Source organism: Trichomonas vaginalis, chromosome I, assembly GCF_026262505.1.
Source record: "Trichomonas vaginalis G3 chromosome I, whole genome shotgun sequence".
In the NCBI taxonomy this organism is placed as follows: Eukaryota; Parabasalia; order Trichomonadida; family Trichomonadidae; genus Trichomonas; species Trichomonas vaginalis.
Window position 1 is genome coordinate 13833927 of NC_067203.1, and position 20534 is coordinate 13854460.

General features: G+C 33.9%; 9 protein-coding genes across 9 annotated transcripts, besides 2 other annotated features; 3 read left to right on the forward strand and 6 right to left on the reverse strand.

Annotated features, from left to right (window-relative positions):
• Nucleotides 1-19: 19 nt before the first annotated feature.
• Nucleotides 20-128: a mobile genetic element.
• A 93-nt stretch (nt 129-221) lies between these two features.
• TVAGG3_0982570 (protein ubiquitination) lies at nt 222-2600 on the reverse strand (the record flags this gene model as incomplete). The annotated part of the gene is made up of 1 exon (XM_001323719.1): nt 222-2600. One exon carries the CDS (start codon nt 2598-2600, stop codon nt 222-224), a length of 2379 nt encoding a protein of 792 aa, XP_001323754.1.
• Nucleotides 2601-2942: 342 nt separating this feature from the next.
• On the forward strand, nt 2943-4757 carry TVAGG3_0982580 (intra-Golgi vesicle-mediated transport; the record flags this gene model as incomplete). Its single annotated transcript, XM_001323720.1, has 1 exon — nt 2943-4736. The coding sequence occupies one exon, from the start codon at nt 2943-2945 to the stop codon at nt 4734-4736; it is 1794 nt and encodes a 597-aa protein (XP_001323755.1).
• A 2535-nt stretch (nt 4758-7292) lies between these two features.
• Nucleotides 7293-9228, forward strand: TVAGG3_0982590 (ankyrin repeat-containing protein DDB G0279043 family; the record flags this gene model as incomplete). Its single annotated transcript, XM_001323721.1, has 1 exon — nt 7317-9110. The coding sequence occupies one exon, from the start codon at nt 7317-7319 to the stop codon at nt 9108-9110; it is 1794 nt and encodes a 597-aa protein (XP_001323756.1).
• Nucleotides 9229-9433: 205 nt separating this feature from the next.
• TVAGG3_0982610 (uncharacterized protein) lies at nt 9434-9871 on the reverse strand (the record flags this gene model as incomplete). The annotated part of the gene is made up of 1 exon (XM_001323722.1): nt 9434-9871. One exon carries the CDS (start codon nt 9869-9871, stop codon nt 9434-9436), a length of 438 nt encoding a protein of 145 aa, XP_001323757.1.
• Nucleotides 9872-10152: 281 nt separating this feature from the next.
• TVAGG3_0982600 (uncharacterized protein) lies at nt 10153-11208 on the reverse strand (the record flags this gene model as incomplete). The annotated part of the gene is made up of 1 exon (XM_001323723.1): nt 10153-11208. The coding sequence occupies one exon, from the start codon at nt 11206-11208 to the stop codon at nt 10153-10155; it is 1056 nt and encodes a 351-aa protein (XP_001323758.1).
• A 183-nt stretch (nt 11209-11391) lies between these two features.
• Nucleotides 11392-11910: a mobile genetic element.
• A 45-nt stretch (nt 11911-11955) lies between these two features.
• On the forward strand, nt 11956-14967 carry TVAGG3_0982630 (ubiquitin-activating enzyme E1 family; the record flags this gene model as incomplete). Its single annotated transcript, XM_001323724.2, has 1 exon — nt 11956-14967. One exon carries the CDS (start codon nt 11956-11958, stop codon nt 14965-14967), a length of 3012 nt encoding a protein of 1003 aa, XP_001323759.1.
• A 146-nt stretch (nt 14968-15113) lies between these two features.
• TVAGG3_0982640 (uncharacterized protein) lies at nt 15114-16449 on the reverse strand (the record flags this gene model as incomplete). Its single annotated transcript, XM_001323725.2, has 1 exon — nt 15521-16234. The coding sequence occupies one exon, from the start codon at nt 16232-16234 to the stop codon at nt 15521-15523; it is 714 nt and encodes a 237-aa protein (XP_001323760.1).
• Nucleotides 16450-16862: 413 nt separating this feature from the next.
• Nucleotides 16863-18575, reverse strand: TVAGG3_0982650 (ankyrin repeat and SOCS box-containing protein 4 family; the record flags this gene model as incomplete). The annotated part of the gene is made up of 1 exon (XM_001323726.1): nt 16863-18575. The coding sequence occupies one exon, from the start codon at nt 18573-18575 to the stop codon at nt 16863-16865; it is 1713 nt and encodes a 570-aa protein (XP_001323761.1).
• Nucleotides 18576-18850: 275 nt separating this feature from the next.
• TVAGG3_0982660 (6-phosphogluconate dehydrogenase family) lies at nt 18851-20318 on the reverse strand (the record flags this gene model as incomplete). The annotated part of the gene is made up of 1 exon (XM_001323727.2): nt 18922-20310. The coding sequence occupies one exon, from the start codon at nt 20308-20310 to the stop codon at nt 18922-18924; it is 1389 nt and encodes a 462-aa protein (XP_001323762.1).
• Between the last annotated feature and the right edge of the window lie 216 nt (nt 20319-20534).

Here is a 20534-nt window from a genome sequence, read left to right on the forward strand (position 1 = left end):
ATAGTTGCATTTTGACAATCCATCTGACTTTAATTCAAATTTCTGATAACTGGCGTGAAGCGCCATTGAAAATCAACCTTAATCATATGAATTGAGGGCAGTGTCAAAGGGGCGTAAGTGCACCCTTAAGAAACTTAGTTAATATTCACTACCAAAATTTATCAATATTCCTGTGAAATTAAATATTAATTTTATATTTTAATAATAATAAAATAAACAAATCATTCACGATTAATATCTTGAGAATTTCTCTTGAATTCGTTGCCATCAACATCAGCATCCGCTTTTTCTTCTATCTTAATGCCATACAGTTCATGCCCTTCGATAATATTCTTAGTAATTTTCACCTTTCCCTGTTGCAAATAAACAGCGCATTTTTTGTTGTTTGCGAACTTTGTTTGAGTGATTGAACCAGAACTTTTACCATACAAGAAAGCTCCAAGTCCATTATCATTCACTCTGCACATGGTCATCTGTATTTCACCTTCGCAAGCAATTCCAACGTTTTTATTCTTCGAAACGGTGCAATCATCGAAAGTTGCGACACAATTACTGCATATGTTAATTCCAGCTTTTTCAGCAGCCGAAATGAACTCAGATCCAGAAGCCTTCATCTTTGCTTTATCTCTAAGTTCTATGTGCATATTATTACTATCAAATGTTGCACCTTTGGCAGCAACTCTTCCATTCATTACAGCGAGAACAGCGACATCATTTGAAACAAATTTTGTTCTGTCAACAAATGCTCTGCTGTCTTTTCCTTCAACTTGCATGGCTACACAACTATGTTTAGTGACAAGGCAGCTCTTCAATGTAACAAACGACTCAAGTTCAACTGCTATTCCCAAATGTTTGTTGTTTTCTATTGTTGTTGACTTGAAAGTGATATTTGACTTGTTTTCAAGTGATGCACCAACTTGCCCGTTCTCCATAACAGAGCATGTATCAACAGTCATAGCAGAACCACCTCTTGCACATATTCCGCCACTCGCGTTCTTGTCTGCTCTGCATCTTTTGAGAGAAACCTTTGATGACCTGACTTCGAAACCGGAATATCTGTTTGACATCGCATTGCATAAACTCAGTTCAACAGACGAGTCAATGATAACAATACCGCATTGTCTGCATCTCGTGAAGTTGCACTGATCAATGGAGAAACCAGTTTGAACACCATTGATTTCCAAACCTGAAAGCGCTGATCCGTCAACATGTGTATTCACTAATTGCGCAGAATGACAATCATTAACTAATATTCCAAGCTCGCAGGAGTTCAATACGTAACTATCTGCTAGAACTAAGCTTCCACCATGGCAAACAGTTACTCCTGTTTTGTCTGTTCTTTCAATCCTTGTATCATTGAGTGTCAATGTCGCATTGTCGCTGACTAAAACACCACGGCCATGGATATCTTGTAAAACAGCAGATCTCATCATTACGCTCGAATTGTCTGCACAACAGATACCTAAGATGTCTGTACTAACAATCTTGTCGGCGTGGGAATCGATTGTGGCTTGTTCGAATGCAAACAATGTGGAAGGATTTCCACAATGTGAAAAAACGTTTTCGGATAATCTTGCAGCACTTCCTTCGCGTGCTTCGAGGCCTGCTAATGTGCAACCTTCTATTGTGCAACCAGTTATGCGGAGTGAAGCTAATCCGTATAAAGAAATGCCATTCATTCCACAACCTTCGATGCTGGAGTCGATTAAAGTGATTGTTTTGTCTGAACAACTTTCAACACCGTTTTGGGAACAGGCTGTGATACGGCATTTCTCGGATATGAATGAAGAATGGCCGCATGAGAGTATACCACTCTTTGTGAAGCCTTGTATCGTGCAACGAGTGAGTTTTGTTTGGGAATTATCTCTGAATACAAGACCGTTGGCTGTACTGCCTTGGAAGTTGCATAATTCGAATGTACAACAGCTATTATCGAGCGTTAGTACGTTTGGCGCTGACTTGCTGATGAAACGACATCCGTTAACATTTGCAACTGAATCTTTGGAAACGCAAATGGAAGGACATGTATCCGATTTGATTGAACAATCGAGAAGTAATACAGATCCTGATTTAATAAGCATTGCGGCCTCTGCGTCTTCTTCTGTTTTTCTTTGTGTGATTTCAAAACCACGGAAGGATACACCATCAGCGGCAACTGTAATTGCGGGTTTATCAGAAGTACCAATAAGCTTAACATTTCCGTTTGCTAAGATTTTAAGTGGCTTATTAATATATAAAACATCCGAATAAGTTCCTGAGGGGATATTAATCGTTGTACCTGGTTTAGCATCTTCAATCAATTTAGAAATTACGAATTTTTGTCCTTCACGAGGAGAAATTATAACGTCGTTTAATTTTGGATATTTAAATTGAGGTAAATCGAACTGAATAATATCTGATGGTGGTAAAGTTTGTCTTTGTGATGGATCATATCGCTTATTTTCTGTTTTTTCTTGGGATTTAGTTTCTTTATCTTTTGCGTTTTGTTTTTTAGTTGGTTTTTCTATTGATGGAGGAGGAGTTGAATCAGATGATTCTTCCTCATAAGCATACGACTCGGAATCTTCACTTTTACTCCTTCTCCTTTGTTTTGCGCTCATTTCTAATTTTTTTTTACATAACGAAAGGAGTTATTTTGGATATTTCGCCTTTAGCAAATACTACATATGTAAATCATTTTTCACCCAATAAATATGCCAAGATTTTCTGGATATTGAGTTGATTTTGATTTCATTTGTTAAAAATTCATTAATAATATAGAAAATTACCGAAATTTCTGAGAATTTCAATATTTCTAGGTATGAAATGAATAGATACTACTCAAATGTTTTGTGAAATCTCGAAAAGAGCAAATATTGATATTTAAACATTCAATTTACAACCTAATCAATACACAAATTATTATAAATCGTCTGACTTGATAATATTTTTCACTTTTATTAATGAAGAATTCTGTTCAACGTAAGATTAATGAATTAAAGACTTTAACAAATGATCCAAGTAATGAACTAATCGAAGCACTTTCATCTATCGACGATACTACGTTTAATAGCAATACTTCAGTTCGAACTTTATTAGAAGAAAAGGAACTAAGCGAACTAAATAGATTTATCGAACAATTTTCACAACTAACAACTACTATTGATCGTGTTTTTACAACAATTGATCTCCTTGATAAATCATGTGATCAAATGCTTACAAAATTGTCAATCGGCCAAAAAGGAGTCGATGAAGTTTTAGACATGACAACATCATTATACATTCAACAAGAAAAACAAAGAAATCAACTTACAAAAATACATAGTTTTATTGAAGAGTATTATCTATCAGAAGAAGACTTTGCATGTCTCGAAAAAGGTGATATTGATGATAAATTCTTTGATGCTTTCTCTCATCTCGAAGCATCTCAAGAGCGAACATCAAATGCATTATTAACTCAAAAATCTCGTAGTCTTACAGACGCATTAACCGCTCTAAATGCCGCAAAAGAGCGTGCTTATGGTCGTATACATGGCTGGTTCCATGCAAATAGTCATATTTTTAACAGATTACAGCCAACTATTCCTTCTTCATTCAATAAATGCTTGACAATCATCAAATCCAAACCAATACTTTACGGATTCGTCTGCAGCGAGATCGGACAAGTCAGAAGTAGCGTAATTGGACCAGCTTTCTTAAATGCTTTGACATCACCAACAGCCGACAGCCGCCCACTCGAAGAAACAGCCAGTGCTGATCCATTAGCATTCTCCAGTAACGTATTTGCCTGGATCCATCAAACAGCAGCAACAGAAGCCACTTTTTTGGCAACAGTTTTGAAAGAAGACCAAAATTCGCCAAATATACAGAAAACACTCGACGACGCCTTCGAATCAGTCTGCAGACCTCTTGATAGTCGTGTCTCACAAGCTATAAGAGGTCTTGTTAGACCGGCAGACTGTTTCCAAATGGCAAACATTTGTTCATACTTTTTCTCAAAAATTTCTGACATTTGTGGTATCACTTCACCTGTAGCCAAAACCACAAAGAATCTTGTTGACATGTCCTCAAAAACGTTTAGACAAGCCATTTCTGAGAGCACAGATGTCATAAAGAGCTCAGTTCGACCTTCACAATCCGCATTTCATGAAGCTCTAAAAATCATGAAATTTGTCACTTCACAACACGAACAAAGCTCTTTATCTATATCATTTGATGTCTCTTCTCTCATTGATAACTATGCAGCACAACTCCACACAACTGTTGTTTCAATGAAAGAGAATTTACCTTTCCAAGCAACATATTTGTACGAACTTTCGAATTTGGCGAAAGATGCGAACTTAAAGTGCTCGAATGATATAGAAAAAGACAAAGACAAGGTTGTGGCACAGATTATAGATATAGAAGTATCAGAATTCTTGAGAAGATGCAGAAGTACAGAGCTCATTAATCTCTTTACTTCTCCACAACAAAAACCTTTGTCAACTGTTGCCGGTGGTGAAGAAAACCTCGTCAGAAACACTGTGAAGAGACTGGAGAATGCGTTGATTGGAACAGGCAAACTTCAGACACCTCTCTGCGATGAACTGAGTAATAATGAGCTGAAGAAACTCGCAAAAGAAGAAGTTTCGAAGAAATTAGTTAATGCGTATAAAATTTTGTTTGATTCTGTGATGGATGCAAGGAATGGATATTTGAATGGTGGAACTATATTCAAATATACACCTGAGCATATCAAAGAATCAATTTCTGTTTAAAAAAAAATTATAAATTTTCAATTACATTTTTTTACCTTCAAATGAAATAATTTAGGGATTTTTAGTAACTTTTTAAAGGCATATTTGCTTAGCTTGCAAGGTTTGAGTTAATTTCATTTTATCTTTTTGATCAGAGTTATTCTTTTTGAAGGAAATCTTGAAAATACAACATGTATTCTATGCATATTGACAATTTTATTAGAAGGCATCATTTTTTGATTTTTTATCACTTTTTCAATTGATAAAAATAGTTCATCTAATATTTCCTTAGGAATTATAATTTTAAATGATATGTCAGTTTATTCTGCTATAATAGAGGTTCCTACACATGTAATCCTTATTATAAAATATCAAACAAATATCGTAATAATTGCGATTTAAATTACTTCACTTCATCTCATCCAAATGAGTGATAACATTTGACAAGATCGTTAGTGGAATTTTAAAGAGAAAATGGGGGCGAGCATCATAAGAAAAATTTTTCGAAAAATAGGGGGGGTTAGTATACTCATGAACTTTTACCTCTTTTCGAAGTTTATTCCCAAAGTGACGATGAAAACGATAGAGAAACGGTTGCTATTTCAATGCTGAACATCGTTTCTCATTGCAAATCAATTGATTTCGAAGTTGTGCTTAGAATTGCTGCTTCTTTGATAGATAGCTATGAAAAACTATGTGAAAACACTGCAAAGTGCGAAGCGGCTGCATATCAGTGTTGTGTCCTTTTATCAAACCAACTTCAGAAAAATGATGAAAATTTAACGAGAATTATACGTTCTGTAGAAGAATACTTTGGCTAATTTATGCATATTATTGTTTGTAATACTAAATATTGTGTTTATTCATGTTAAATCTAATTTTTGAATGGTAAAAAAAAATAGAATATAATGATGCTTGCATCGATTGCGCATCATACAGTAAATGTATTTGCTAATTGAAAACAAGACAAAATACTGAAAGAAAAGAATACAATTCGTATGAAAGTTTAATGAAAAAAATCTACATTTAATTCTAATAAGGAATCTATTAAGCCAATTATCCTCAAACCAGCTCCAAGTGCTCAAAATTTAGTTCAAACTCAAGATGATGATAACATAAATAAATTAATGGGAGAAAATCGATATCTTAAAGATCAAGTAAGGACGATTGAAAATATGATTGCAGAAAATAGAGTGTTCATGACAAATTATACCTTAAAATCCGCTAAAAAGATCCCCACTCAAAACGAAAGAAAGACGAAGAACTTAATAATCAATTTATAGAAGTGATTAAACCAACCCATTCATGAATAGAAAAAAGAATTCAGCAAGAGGTGTATCAACTAAAAATTAAAAACTGAAAAGCCACTTTTTCTCACTTTTTCCCTCATTTTCGCCTGACATTTTATCGTATTTTTAATCCATTATATAATCTTTAATTAGTTGATAGCCTCCCGCCTGACATTTGACGCGGCAAATTAGAAAAGTGCAAAATTCTTATTACAAATGGGAATGTGAACTTTCATGCAGAAACATTCTTGAAAGAACTTTTTATTGGCTAAGAATGATTTTAGAATCAGAAAGTGTTTACAAGTCTTTAATAATAGTCCTTGAAATTGAATTTTTGAATTTCAATTTAGTGGCTGAATAGTATTTTCCTTTTATTAGTTCATACTCAGAAATAATTTACAATAATATTCACTTTACACCACATAAGATCCATCACAATTCCCAATATCTATCATCATAATATAAAAAAACATCGAGGCTATAATTTTGGCATACACCCTTCACGACATGGATTGTGTAAGTTGGATTTTTCCAAAAAAATAATTACTGAACAAATTGTATATTTGCCATAAATTATCTTGGTAATTTGATTAAGTCTTTGACAAAATAATGCCAAACATTTCTAATATAGTATTTTTAACTTGCTGGAAATGTTTTTATGCATAAACAAATTTTTATAATTCCAAATTCTAAATAATAAACAATATTTATCTACATAGGATGCTATCTTTAGAAAATATATTATTATAATCAGACTTTGTAGAATTGTTATTCCTTAATAGAGGGATATTATTTTCACTAAATATCAATGATCAAAGTTAATACTTATTCATTTCTATCTATTTATATGCATTATCCAATATATAAGCAGGTAGGTATTGAAGTATTAATGGAAATTTGATCTAAAGATCCAGAAAATTATGAGGTAATATATATGTACAACTGCATTATTAAGATGCTCTATGGATGAACATTAATCGTTGAAACAAGTTTAGCTTAGATATGATGGTTAGAGTTGATACACTTCTATTCAGCAAAATTTCATAGTATCCGTGGAGTAACCGTTGATGAAAGAAACCATTATTAGAATATAGCTCTTCTTTTGAAAACGAAATTTATGTAAAAGTACGACATTTAAAATTTTTGGTTGATAAAAGTGTAATTATTATACTAATGATTATTTTTAATTCTAATACCGAACAGCATTTGAATCAAACCTACCCCCTAAAAAATTTTTTGGTGGAAAATTATCAATTTAGGAGTATTGGAAAATTTTTGGTTGAAAAGTCTTTAACATCTCATTTTTTGGTTGATGTCCAAGGGAGAAACTAACCAAACTCATTATGACAAATTGATGGAGATTTTTGCAGGATATAATGATGTCTACAATGCTTTGTACAGGCTGAAAACAAATGACGAAGAAAAATTAAACGCAATTTACAAAAAAATCAAACAAAACCTGATTGACTCTTATCAAATTTCTCCTGGTGAAATTATCAATGATATATCCGAACTTTCAATTTATAACAACCGCTACATGAAGTCATATTTAGCGATTGCCAAACAAATTGTTGACGAATACCATCTAAATCAGGTCAACGAAATCAACAAAGTTTTTAATTACCTTTTCTACAAAGAATACAGTATTGTTTTAGATGAAAACGGGGAAAATTTTTTTAACGATTTTGAAAATTCTCATTATTCATCTGATATTCACGAACAAAAGACACTTCACAGATCTATTATGGATGATGACAAAATATCATTGATAACCTTTACAGAAAGAGAAGAATTTGATAAAAGACAAAAATTAGATAGTGATTTATATCCAATTCCAGTAATTAATACGTTACTTGAATTATGTTGTTATCATGGATCCGTTGATTGTTTTAAGATCTTAAGAACGAAATTTCAATCAATAATCACTTCAGATTGTCTTAGATATTCATTTTTGGGTGGAAATCCAGACATTATGAATGAATGCTTGAAAGTACAAAAACCAGATTATGAATGCATGAAATATGCAATTATATCACACAATATTGATTTTGTCACGTTTTTGATGAATGAACACAACATAAAAATTAATTTAGAATTGTGCTCTCAATACAATAATCTCCAATCATTTTTAGTTTATTTGGACCAAACAAATGATATCAACACATGTTTTGTTTATTCTCCGAATTTCCATCTTTCATCACTTTTAGAATATCTTATTTCTAAAGGCGCAGATATCAATGCTAAAAACGAAGAAGGATGTACCCCTCTTCATTATGCAGCCAAGAATAATAACAAAGAAACAGCAGAAATCCTTATTTCAAATGGCGCAGATATCAATGCTAAAAACGAAGATGGATGTATCCCTCTTCATTATGCAGCCAGAAATAATAGCAAAGAAACAGCAGAAATCCTTATTTCAAATGGAGCAGATATCAATGCTAAAGACAAAGAAGGATTTACCCCTCTTCATTATGCAGCCACGTTTAATAACAAAGAAACTGCAGAATTTCTTATTTCAAATGGAGCAGATATCAATGCTAAAAACGAAGAAGGACGTATCCCTCTTCATTATGCAGCCAGAAATAATAGCAAAGAAACAGCAGAAATCCTTATTTCAAATGGAGCAGATATCAATGCTAAAGACATAGATGGATCTACCCCTCTTCATTGGGCAGCCACGTTTAATAACAAAGAAACTGCAGAATTTCTTATTTCAAATGGAGCAGATATCAATGCTAAAGACAAAGATGGATTTACCCTTCTTCATGATGCAGCCACGTTTAATAACAAAGAAACAGCAGAATTTCTTATTTCAAATGGAGCAGATATCAATGCTAAAGACAAAGATGGATTTACCCCTCTTCATTATGCAGCTAGGTATAATAACAAAGAAATGGTAGAAATTCTTATTTCAAATGGCGCAGATATCAATACTAAAACTAAAGATGGATTTACCCCTCTTCATTATGCAGCCAGAAATAATAGCAAAGAAATGGTAGAAATTCTTATTTCAAATGGCGCAGATATCAATGCTAAAGACAAAGATGGATGTACCCCTCATCAAATAACAACCAGGAATAATAGCAATATTTACTTTGATTTTTGAGAAGTTTACGGTGTCATGAAAAAAAATTCAAAGGCCTGGCGTTACGAAAAGCGTGACACCGTAAATTTCTCAAAAATATATGTAAACTTCTCAAAAATAAACAGTTTCATATTAAAAATGAATAGTTTACGTCATAATGCCTCGTGAATCCAACTTTGAACTTTGCATCTGCAATGCAAAGAAATATGATTTTTGATATTTTATTCGATAACTCTAAAGAATAATTTTGCAAATTATCTCAGACTTTTCAGAGGATTGAGTGACAAAATAATAGGTTTATAACAAATAATACGTTTATAACAAATAAGTATATTAGGATGTATTCATTTAGAAAATTTTGTGTTTTCTTGAAGGATCTTTCGTGAAATTTTCACATTCTTCTCTAACTTCTCAATTTCTTTATCTAAATCACTTACATTAGAGTTACTCTCGAATTCAAATGAATTGGATGAATAACATGATGATGAGTCAAGAATATGAACATTTTTATGTTTTTTGTATGAAATATGTTCTTTATAATCTTGGTTTTCTTTGGTACTTTTAGATGATTTGTGATGATAAGTTGTGCTTTCTTCATGACAGTCACGATGTTTCTTTCGGAAATCTTCAATTTGTTTTTGGAGTTTGCAAATAAACTTTTTAGATTGACAAAGTTCGTATTTAAGTTTGGATACTTTGTTTGTCAAGTTTTCAATTGTTTCTTTCGAATTAGATTGAGAATCACGACGCATCTGCTTTAACAAGATAGTGTTTTCTTCCATCTGTTCTTGAACACTTTGTTTGGATTGCTCAAGTAAAGATCTGAGTTCTTTGTTTTCTTGAATAACATTATCAAATTCTTTTTGCAAGCGTTCAACTTGATTTGTTAAAAATCGTGATTTTTCTTGCTCTTTAAAGAGTGAAGATGATGTACTGTTGTATAACCGTTGAAGATCGGAAATTTCATATCGCGTTTGCTTTTCAGAACTGATTGCATCTTCTGATTTGACTGAAAATTGTTCGATCTTGGATTTGAGGATAGAAATTTTAGATTCTTTCTTACTCAGTTTTTGAAGAAGATCGTCTTCTTAGCACGAAGAGATGAATTTTCGGATTCTAACGACTTAAGATTGATATTGTTTTCTCGTTCATTCTTTTGGAACTTATTCCTTAAACGTTGGAGTTCAACGCTCTCTGTATCTTTATTGCCAAATTGTTGATGAAAATCATTAAGTTGACGTTGCAGATCTGAAACTTTCTGGACAAGAGCTTCATGAGTTTCTTCGAAATCATTGCTTGAGATCTTTGTGCGTTTAGTTTTTGTTTGTAACTCTGTTTCAAGATTGTTAATCTTTTCATACATTTTGGATTGTTCAATGTTGAATGTTTTAATGTTTTTAATTGATGAATCACGTTCTTCAATGAGTTGCTTGATCCATTTAATGAACTCATTCGTATCTTGTGGTGAATCTGGAAATGCATTATGAATCATTCTCAGTGAGTCTGATGACATACTTGACTGGTTTCGAAGAACAACATCATTGAATATCATGCATACTGCTAAAAGAGAATAGACTTCTTTGAATGCATTCTTTAATGAATTGACATTTTTACTCTTGAATGCATCTTTTGCAATGATATCAAGTTCCGACAATCTTTCATCTATGCTATCGATTTGAATACTATAGTATTTGTAGTCGTTTAAATGGTTTGAATTAGATACGTTATCGAATCCGTTTTCTTGCAAAAAAACGCGAGTTCGTGATGCTTGTTCTTTAAGAAATGCTTTGTGTACGGATGTGAATGTTTGTTTGCCGTTTTCGCTGATTAAAAATAGACTGGCAAGTTCAACGTTGTGTGTAATTGCTTCAAGTAATGTTACATGGCTAATTAAGTATGATGCAAGACGTTCTGTTATTCCGCTTGAAGATTTGGTTCTTAGTAGAGCAAGAATAAATGATTTCAAGTGTGAAATTGAGTTTGGATGTTTTTGTAATTGTGAAAAAATTGTAACTAAATCTGGATTCGATGTATCAATCTCTCTTGATAATAAATCCATGAAATCGGTTTCTTCATTTGATTCACTACTAGATTCTTTGATATTTGGATACAAAGACATGCTTGAAATCCCTAAACGTCTTTTTTACCATAAATGAATCTTATGATTATTAGAATATATGTCAATAGTCCATCAAATTTTGTCCATAGATATACTCGTTATTCTCATGTTTTGATGTAAAATATTGTGAAATCAAAAATAAATCATGAATTTCGACGAATAAATAGTTATCCGAACAATTAAGGGTGGCTTCCGACCAAATTGTCACTTTTTAGCCCAAGTGAGAAAATTTCGTAATTTATAACCAAGTTTTTTAAAATCTATATTTAATAAAGATTCTATTTTTCTTATTAAATTTCAAAAATGAGGGGGTTCGGAATCGTCCACAAATTGCCGAAAGGGTTTTTGCCAGTTTTGAATCCGCTTATTTTTATCGACCAAAATTATAATAAATATAATTTTCGATAAGTATTCTACCCAAATGATTCTTCAAAAAATTATTTTTCGGATTTTATTCTGTAAAAAAACGTTACAGAAAACGCCTAGAAAATTTCGAATTTTCCCTAAAAAATTCAGTGCAGGTCGATTTAAGAGATTTTTCAAAAATAATCATATCAGTAGATAGGGTATAATATAGAGAAGCTTTATGAATAACTTAAAATCCGGGAAACTCAATATTCAACGAGAAAAACGCTTAACGAATCTCACTTTTGGTGTAAACATCACAAAAAATTGAGAGGGCTTTCTGGTCGGAAGCCTCCCTTAATTCAATTCCTATCGATAGGATTTTTTTTTCAAATTCATCTGATGACTGAAGAAGTCGATACTAACTTATACAGTCGCCAGATTTATGCATTAGGTCTCGAAGCGATTAAAAAGATGTCTCATGCATCTGTTCTTATCGCTGGAATGGGTGGTTTAGGTGTTGAAATCGCAAAAAATATCATTCTTATGGGTGTTAAAAATGTAACAATTCAAGATACAAAGAACACAACACTTGAAGATATCGCATCTCAATTCTACTTAACAGAAAGTGACATCGGAAAGAATAGAGCTGAATCTTCATTCAAAAAGCTTGCAGAACTTAACCAGCATGTTTCTGTATCATTAGCAACATGCGAACTAACAAACGACTTCATTTCTAAGTTCGACACCATTGTTTTAACAGATTTATATCCATTTTCAAAATTACTTGAAATTTCCGACTTTTGCCACCAGAAAAACATCAAACTTATCATTACACAAGTTTCAGGACTTTTCGGCTACGTTTTCAACGACTTTGGCGAAAAATTCTATGTTTCAGAGCCAAAGGATGAAATTCCAGAGAGATTTTTGATTGAAAACATCACACAAGACAAAGATGGTATCGTTACAACATCAGATTATACACGCCATGGCTTATACGAAGGAGATACAGTCAAATTCGAAGAAGTCGAAGGCATGGAAGAAGTAAATGACAAACTCTTTACAGTTAAGCCCATTAACCCCTACAAATTCTCTATTGGCGATACTTCTGGCTTCCATCCTTACAAAAACACCGGAAGTGGCGGATACTGCTGCCAAGTTAACCTCCCGATTACCATGGACTTCCCATCACTCAGAGACAGCCTCAAAGCGCCAGAAGTCAACTTGACAGATTTGGTATTTTTCGGTCGTGAGAATGAAGTCATCTCCTGCTTCATTGCCTTATCAAAATACATCGACGAGAGCAAGGAAGGACCAATTGACACAGCGAAATTTACAGAACTTGCCAAGAAAGTTGCAAATGAATATCATTTCTGCGAAGAAATCAGCAACGACGTTCTTTCCACATTCACTTACCAAGCAAAGACAGTTATCACTCCAATGTGTGCTGTTTTTGGTGGTATTGTCGGTCAAGAAGTTTTCAAATCAATATCTTCGAAATTTACACCGATCAAATCATACTATGCGATTTCTTACATCGAATCTACAGTCAAAGACGTCAAATACGAACCTCTTAACGACAGATTCGACACTTATCGCAAGATATTCGGCAATTCTCTCCAAGACAAGATGATGAACCTCAAATACTTCATGATTGGCGCCGGCGCCCTCGGCTGCGAGATTCTCAAGAACTGGGCGATGATGGGAGTCTTTTCCGGACAAAATGGTCACCTCACAATTACCGATATGGACACAATTGAGCTTTCCAACCTTTCCAGGCAGTTACTATTCAGGGACAGAGACATTGGCCACCTCAAATCTCTCACTGCCGCCGAAGCCGTCAAACAGATGTCTCCAAAGATGAAAATCACCGCACAATCGAACAAACTCACTGAAGAAACACGTAACATTTACAACGACGAGTTCTATGAGAGTTTGGACGGTGTTTGCAATGCTTTGGACAATGTCAAGACAAGACAATACTCCGATGATCTCTGTGTGTACTACAACAAGCCATTACTTGAGTCAGGAACACTCGGATCGAAGGCAAATGCGCAGATCATCATTCCAGGAATGACACAGAGTTACACAGATACAGCAGATGCAGAAGAAAAATCAATTCCTCAATGCACGTTGCATAACTTCCCATCGGAAATCAACCATTGCTGCGAATGGGCAAGAGACATCTTCGGTGGATGGATGGAACATAATCCAGAGACAATAAACAAGTTCATCAAAGATCCAAAGAAATTCATCGAAGAACAAAAATTGATCGGTTTGGAAGAATTGGAAAATAACCTTCAAAAAGTGACAAAACTGATTAAAAACCGCCCGAAGAATTTCAAGCAATGTCTTGAGAAAGGACTTAAGAAGTACCAAGAACTGTTTGTCTGGAGAATCAACAAGATCCTCAAGGATTTCCCTGTAGATTCCCTCGATGAAAACGGCCAGCCATTCTGGAGAGGTTCTAAAAGAGCTCCCTCACCTTTGTCTTTCAATATTGAGAGTGAGAACGATTATTTGTTCGTTACTTCATTTGCTAAGATCTTTGCACGCATCAATTCTGTTGAAATACCAAAGACAGAAGCAGAAATCAAGGAGATATTGAAGACAATTCCTGTTCCTGAGAAAAGAGTTAAATGCTGTTTCGAAGGATCGATTCCATTGGATGATTTGATCAATCTCAGTGAGAGATACGCAAAAGAACAGAACATGGTGAAACCAGAGTCATTCGAGAAGGATGATGACTCTAATTCACACATTGATTTCATTTCTGCTGCTGCAAACTTGAGAGCAACAAACTACAGAATTAAAAATGAATCTAAACTCGAAATCAAGAGAATTGCAGGAAAAATCATTCCAGCAATTGCTACAACAACAGCAATGATTTGTGGTTTCGTCTGTCTAGAGATGTACAAAGTTCATTCTCGTGAAAATAGAAAGATCGAAGATTTCAGATCGATGTTCATCAATTTGTCAACAAATCATTACGCTGGAGCTTTCCCTGCTGATGCAACGAAATCGAAACTTCCAAATGGAATGGAGATAACGAAATGGAATAAGTTCAAGATTGAAAACATGACAATCGAAAACTTCATCAATTACTGCCAAGAAAAGTTTGGATTGCATGTTACAATGATCAATGTACACAATAAGACATTGTATTTCGAACCAATACAGAAGAAATACAACAAGATTATTTTGCAGAAGTTGAAGAAACAAGGAAAGGATCCAGAATTAGAGTACCAAACACAACTGAAAGAACAAAATGCAATAAAGGCTATGACTTTGATCGACGCAATTAAATCAATTGCTATCAATGGAGAGTTCGAGGAACACATGAAGTACGTTCTTGTTTCTATCGCAAGTAAGGATGTTGATATCTCTCCTGATTTCATCCTTAAGGTTAAATAAAACATATTTTTTATTTTTTTTAAATTTTTTAATTAAATCAACATGATCATCTCATGGTATTTGATGACCATTACAACAGTAAATCAGATATTTTAGTAACTAGTTTCTATATATCCAGATACTATTCACCAGATTGCATGAGCAGTGTGATTTTATACAATCAACGAATTTTTTATGCCACAGTATTTTGAAAAAGCTTATTCCTCTGAATGACTCAGCCTTTCTATTGGGAAACTCATTATTCTTGCATGGTGCATATCCTATACGTATATTTATAGCACACATTTATCTTCCAATAAATTATGATTTTCAAAACGCGAGAAGTTTAGAAATGGAACAACTGCCCTTCTTTATGCATCAAACAAATTGATTCAAGTGAACATCTAAGGCTTTCATTAACGTCCAAGATAAACAAATTCCATAGATAAAAGAATTAATAAGTTTGTAAAGAGAAAAATTTCAAATCAGATTCAAGAATTTATTATCAAAATTACATCTAAAATGGTTAAAAAGGAATAAGATAAGGATAAAACAAACCTAGCAACTTTATTTTTTATTCTTCAGGAGCATTTCCTGTATCCGGAGCTCCATCCCTAGCTTTAATGAATTTATGATATTGCATAGAGAACTTTCTAAATGTAGTTAATGAATACTCGTTAACCTTGAAGCATTTTTCAAAAACGTAAGTAATAGCTTCTTTTTGCCATTGTTCTATCTTACGCTTAGTTGGATTCTTAGCAGTAGCAGATTCAATATTAACTTTCTCTTTAACGCAGTCATCAACGACTTGAAGCATTTCATCTGTAATTTTGATCGGAGTACTCTTCTTGTTCGAAGAGATTTTGTGTAGGAAGTCTTCCTGGAGTGGTGACATGATTTTATTAAGTTTTTCGATATAAGGTTCTAAAGCTTCGATCGAAGATCCGGCAATTGCGTCAACATTCGAGTCATTTGACTTAGAACGAGCCTGTTCAGATCTCTGCGCTGCTGTATTTGCTTTTTGAGCTAATGAAATTCGAAAAGCTTCCATCTCTAGATTTTTAGTTTCTGTAGCTGCATTTACTGCATCAGTATCATCGATAAAACCATCACCATTATCGTATCCTTCAATTACTTTACCTATTTTTGTTTGCACTCTTTCGATTAATAACGAATGATTTTCAATTCCGCCAATTCCTTGCAATTCGTCTTTATCAGCTAATTCATTTCGTATATTAATACAATTTCCCTTCTTAAAATTAACCACAAAATCGACTGTTTGACTCATTCTTTGATATCAATATCGATTTTACCCCTTCGACCAAACAACACCTATCGTCAACAAGGATTTTTAAACGTCCGCAATTTGAAATAAATTGATCTTTTCTAATTACATTTCATGGCCAAGCTCTATTCCAATAAAAGAGTTTTTTGCCATGGATTCTGATGCGAAAATGTTAGCTTTATATAGAATACATTGAATTTCATCTGATAATAATATTTCAATTTGTCTGATTTCAAATTGCATGAAAAAGGTTTGATTCGCCAATGAAGACAAATACTTCAGAAGAGGAACAAAATCTTCAATATCTTTATTTTTTCCCAAAGATTTATAAATAAGATAAATTTCAATCATATATCCTTTTAACTATATCACAAATAATACTTAATTACTCATTAAATCAGAATATTTACAAACTATATGATTATTTATCCAATTCGAGGTATACATATTGATTATTTTGTTTGAAATCTTTTGAAAATGATTTAGTATTTTTTCTCAACCATATGTTCTGATATGGTGGGTATCATTTAAAATTTTTTATAGATTTTTTGGGATGCGAATCATGTTTCGATTCGACGGCGGTCCAGTCAAAGTGAGAATGTAGGGTGGTTTATTATTTTTGGAAGCAACTCTATTGATTAAGAAGTTCTACAATTTCTTTATTATTAAACTTTACTGCAATATGAAGAGCAGTTTTTCCATGTTCATTTTTTTCATTGATCTTTGCACCATGTGAAATAAGAAATTCGGCAATTTCTTTCCTATTATTATATGCTGCATAATGAAGAGCAGTATTTCCATGTTTATCTTTTTCGCTGATGTTTGCACCATGTGAAATAAGAAGCTCGGCTATCCATTTACTATTATTAATTGCTGTATTATGTAAAGCGGTATTTCCATAATTATCTTTTTCATTGGTATTTGCACCATATAAAATAAGAAGTTGGGCAATTTCTTGAATATTATAATACGTGGCGTTGATAAGAGCGGTTTGTCCATGTACATTTTTTTCATCGATGTTCGCCCCATGTGAAATAAGAAGTTCGACTGTTTCTTTAGAATTATAAAATACTGCCTGATGAAGAGGAGTATTTCCATCATTATTTTTTTCATCAATATTTGCACCATGTGAAATAAGAAATTCGGAATTTTCTTTACAATTATTACGTGCTGCATTATGAAGAGCTGTTTCGCCGTATACATCTTTTTCATTGATATTTGCACCATGTGAAATAAGAAGTTCGATTATACCTTTACTAGTATTAATTGCTGCATTATGAAGAGCTGTTTCGCCGTATATATCTTTTTCATTGATATTTGCACCATGTGAAATAAGAAGTTCAATTATACCTTTACTAGTATTAGTTGCTGCTTTATGAAGAGCGGTTTGCCCATTTTTATCTTTCTCATTGATACTTGCACCATGTGAAAGAAAATATTCACAAAGTGATGGGATTTCAAAACTCGCAGAATTAATAAAACATTTGTTAACATCATTAGTTTGATCGAAATAAACTAAAAATGATTCAAGGTTGTTATATTTTCCGCAATAATATAAATCGATCTCTATATTGAACTCATTCATCAAGAATGTAACAAAATCAATGTTGTGTGAAATAATTGCATATTTCATGCATGCTTCATCTGGTGTTTGATATTTCAGACATTCACTCATTATCTCTTTGTTTCCTCCTAAAAATGAAAAATTTAGGCATGTTTTAGTTATTTCTGAGTTAAACTTCGTTCTTAAGAGTTTGAAACAATCAACTGCTCCGTAAAAACAACATAATTCAAGTAATGAATATTCGATGTAAGAATATTCTCGTTCATCTCTTTCCGTGAATGTAATGATTTGAAGGCTTTCATTTTTATCAAATTCATCTCTTTCCGTGAATGTAATGAACATCTCTAGGTCATTATTCATAATTGCTCTGTATATTGTATTTTCTGTAAAAATATCGAGATCTTTTGGTTTAATATTTTGGATATCATCAGGTTTTTCTAATTTAATTACACATTCTTTATAAAACAGGATTTTTGAAATGGTTCCAACATTTTTAACCTCTTTGACATGATAGTCATCAGATATGAGTTTGGCAAGAGCTAAATATGACTTTGCATAACGATTATTATACGGAATGATATTTAAAATATCTTTTATGATTTTCATGGGGCAATATTTCTGTAAACCAATCAATTCTGTTTTGATCATTTTGTAAATCAAGTTTAATTCTCCTTCATTTTCCGTTTTCAGCTGATACAATGCAATAGACAAATCTATGCAGTATTTGTAGGTATTTCTCAATTCACTGTATCCATTTGGATTAATGTCATTATCAGACATTACAAAATTCAAAAGTCAAAAATTTGCATTTTACCATATTTAATATCTTTAAAGTTAATCAGGAGATAAACCCTATGTTATTCATGCGGAAAATAATGACAACAAAGATTTCATTTTAATTTTATGAACATTTAAGGATGCGTTATATGTACAGAGTTCATGTGCAAATAGTGAAACTATTTTAGTATGGAAATAATAGCGAAGTTCCCCACTTAAACTCTCCATTTAACAAAATCATTGATAAGAAAGGATTAATTTAAAAAAACTATTAACGATTGACAAAATATTGAGCGTTTATCCGATCATATGATAATTCTCTGAAAGATTCAATAAAAATAATAATAATTTAGTGCTGCTCCCATTCTGTGTGGAACTTGCCTTCCTTGTCAACACGCTCGTATGTATGAGCACCGAAGAAGTCTCTCAAGCCCTGGATAAGGTTAGCTGGGAGAACATCTGATCCGTATGAGTCGAAATAAGCGAGGCAAGATGAGTATAATGGGATTGGATAGCCCTGGATTGTGCTGAGAGCGCAGACCTTACGCCATGACTGGACGCGCTCTTCAACAGCTGTTCTGAAGAAATCGATTGTTAACAAGTTCTTTGTTTCGTTTGTGTAGTAAGCGGAAACATCGTTAAGGAAGTTAGCGCGGATGATGCAGCCACCACGCCAGACCTTAGCGCACTTGGAGATATCGACGCCGTAATCCATCTTAGCGGAAGCCTTCTGGATCATGGACAAGCCCTGAGCGTAGCAGATGATCTTAACAGCGTAAAGAGCCTTCTCAAGGTCGTCAATTGTGACCTTGATGTCGAATCCCTCAAGTGGGTGATGCTTGATGATCTTTGAAGCTTCAACACGTTCTGGTTTGAGGCAGGAGATGACTCTGGCGTAAACAGCTTCAGCGAAGGCTGGTGTGGCAGATGGGATATCGAAGGAGTCCTGGGATGTCCACTTGCCTGTGCCCTTCTGTTCAGCTGTATCGAGGATGAGGTCGACAATGTGCTTGTCGCCTTCCTTCTTGCGGAGAACCTTCTCTGTGATTTCGATCAAATATGACTTAAGGACGCCCTGGTTCCACTTTCCGAAGACATCAGCGATAGCGACGTTGTCCATCTTGAGGGCATTCTTCATGATGTAGTATGTTTCAGCAATAAGTTGCATATCAGCATACTCAATGGCGTTGTGGACCATCTTAACGAAGTGGCCAGCACCACCGCGACCCATGTAGTCGACACATGGAGCGCCATCCTGAGACTTGGCGGCAATTGGGAGTAAAACTCTCTTGCAGTTCTCCCAATCCTGGAGGTGGCCACCAAACATCATAGCTGGGCCGTTGAGAGCACCCTCTTCACCGCCGGAGATACCCATGCCAACGAAGTGGATTCCTGTTGGCTCGATTGCCTTTTGGCGGCGTTCTGTTTCTGGCCAGTGAGAGTTGCCACCATCGATGATGACATCGTCCTTCTCAAGGAGTGGCTTAAGTTGATCAACAACGTTATCAACGAATTCAGCTGTAACCATGAGTAAGAAAATACGTGGCTTCTTAAGGACGGCAACAACTTCTGGGAGTGTCTTGTAGCCGTCGATATTTGGTTCCTTCATGGCGAGTAAAGCTTCTGTTCTAGCCCAAGTTCTGTTGAAAACAGCGACCTTGAAGCCGTGGTGGGCGAAGTTACGAGCGATATTGCTGCCCATTGTACCGAGACCGAGAACGCATAAATCGTGAGACATGTTTCTCTAAAAATGAAGAGATTCATTCAAAAGATAAAAACCTCACAAATTCGATAAAAAAGTATCGCGGCGAAAAATCAATTAGAATTAATTAATGGCAAATGCATGCAATGTTCAAAATTTTATACTAAAAATTTTAAAAATTGATAGGATAAGTGATCACTCGAGTATTCAAATTTTTTTATTTTCAAAGTTAATGATTCAATCATGATTGGTAGGAAGAA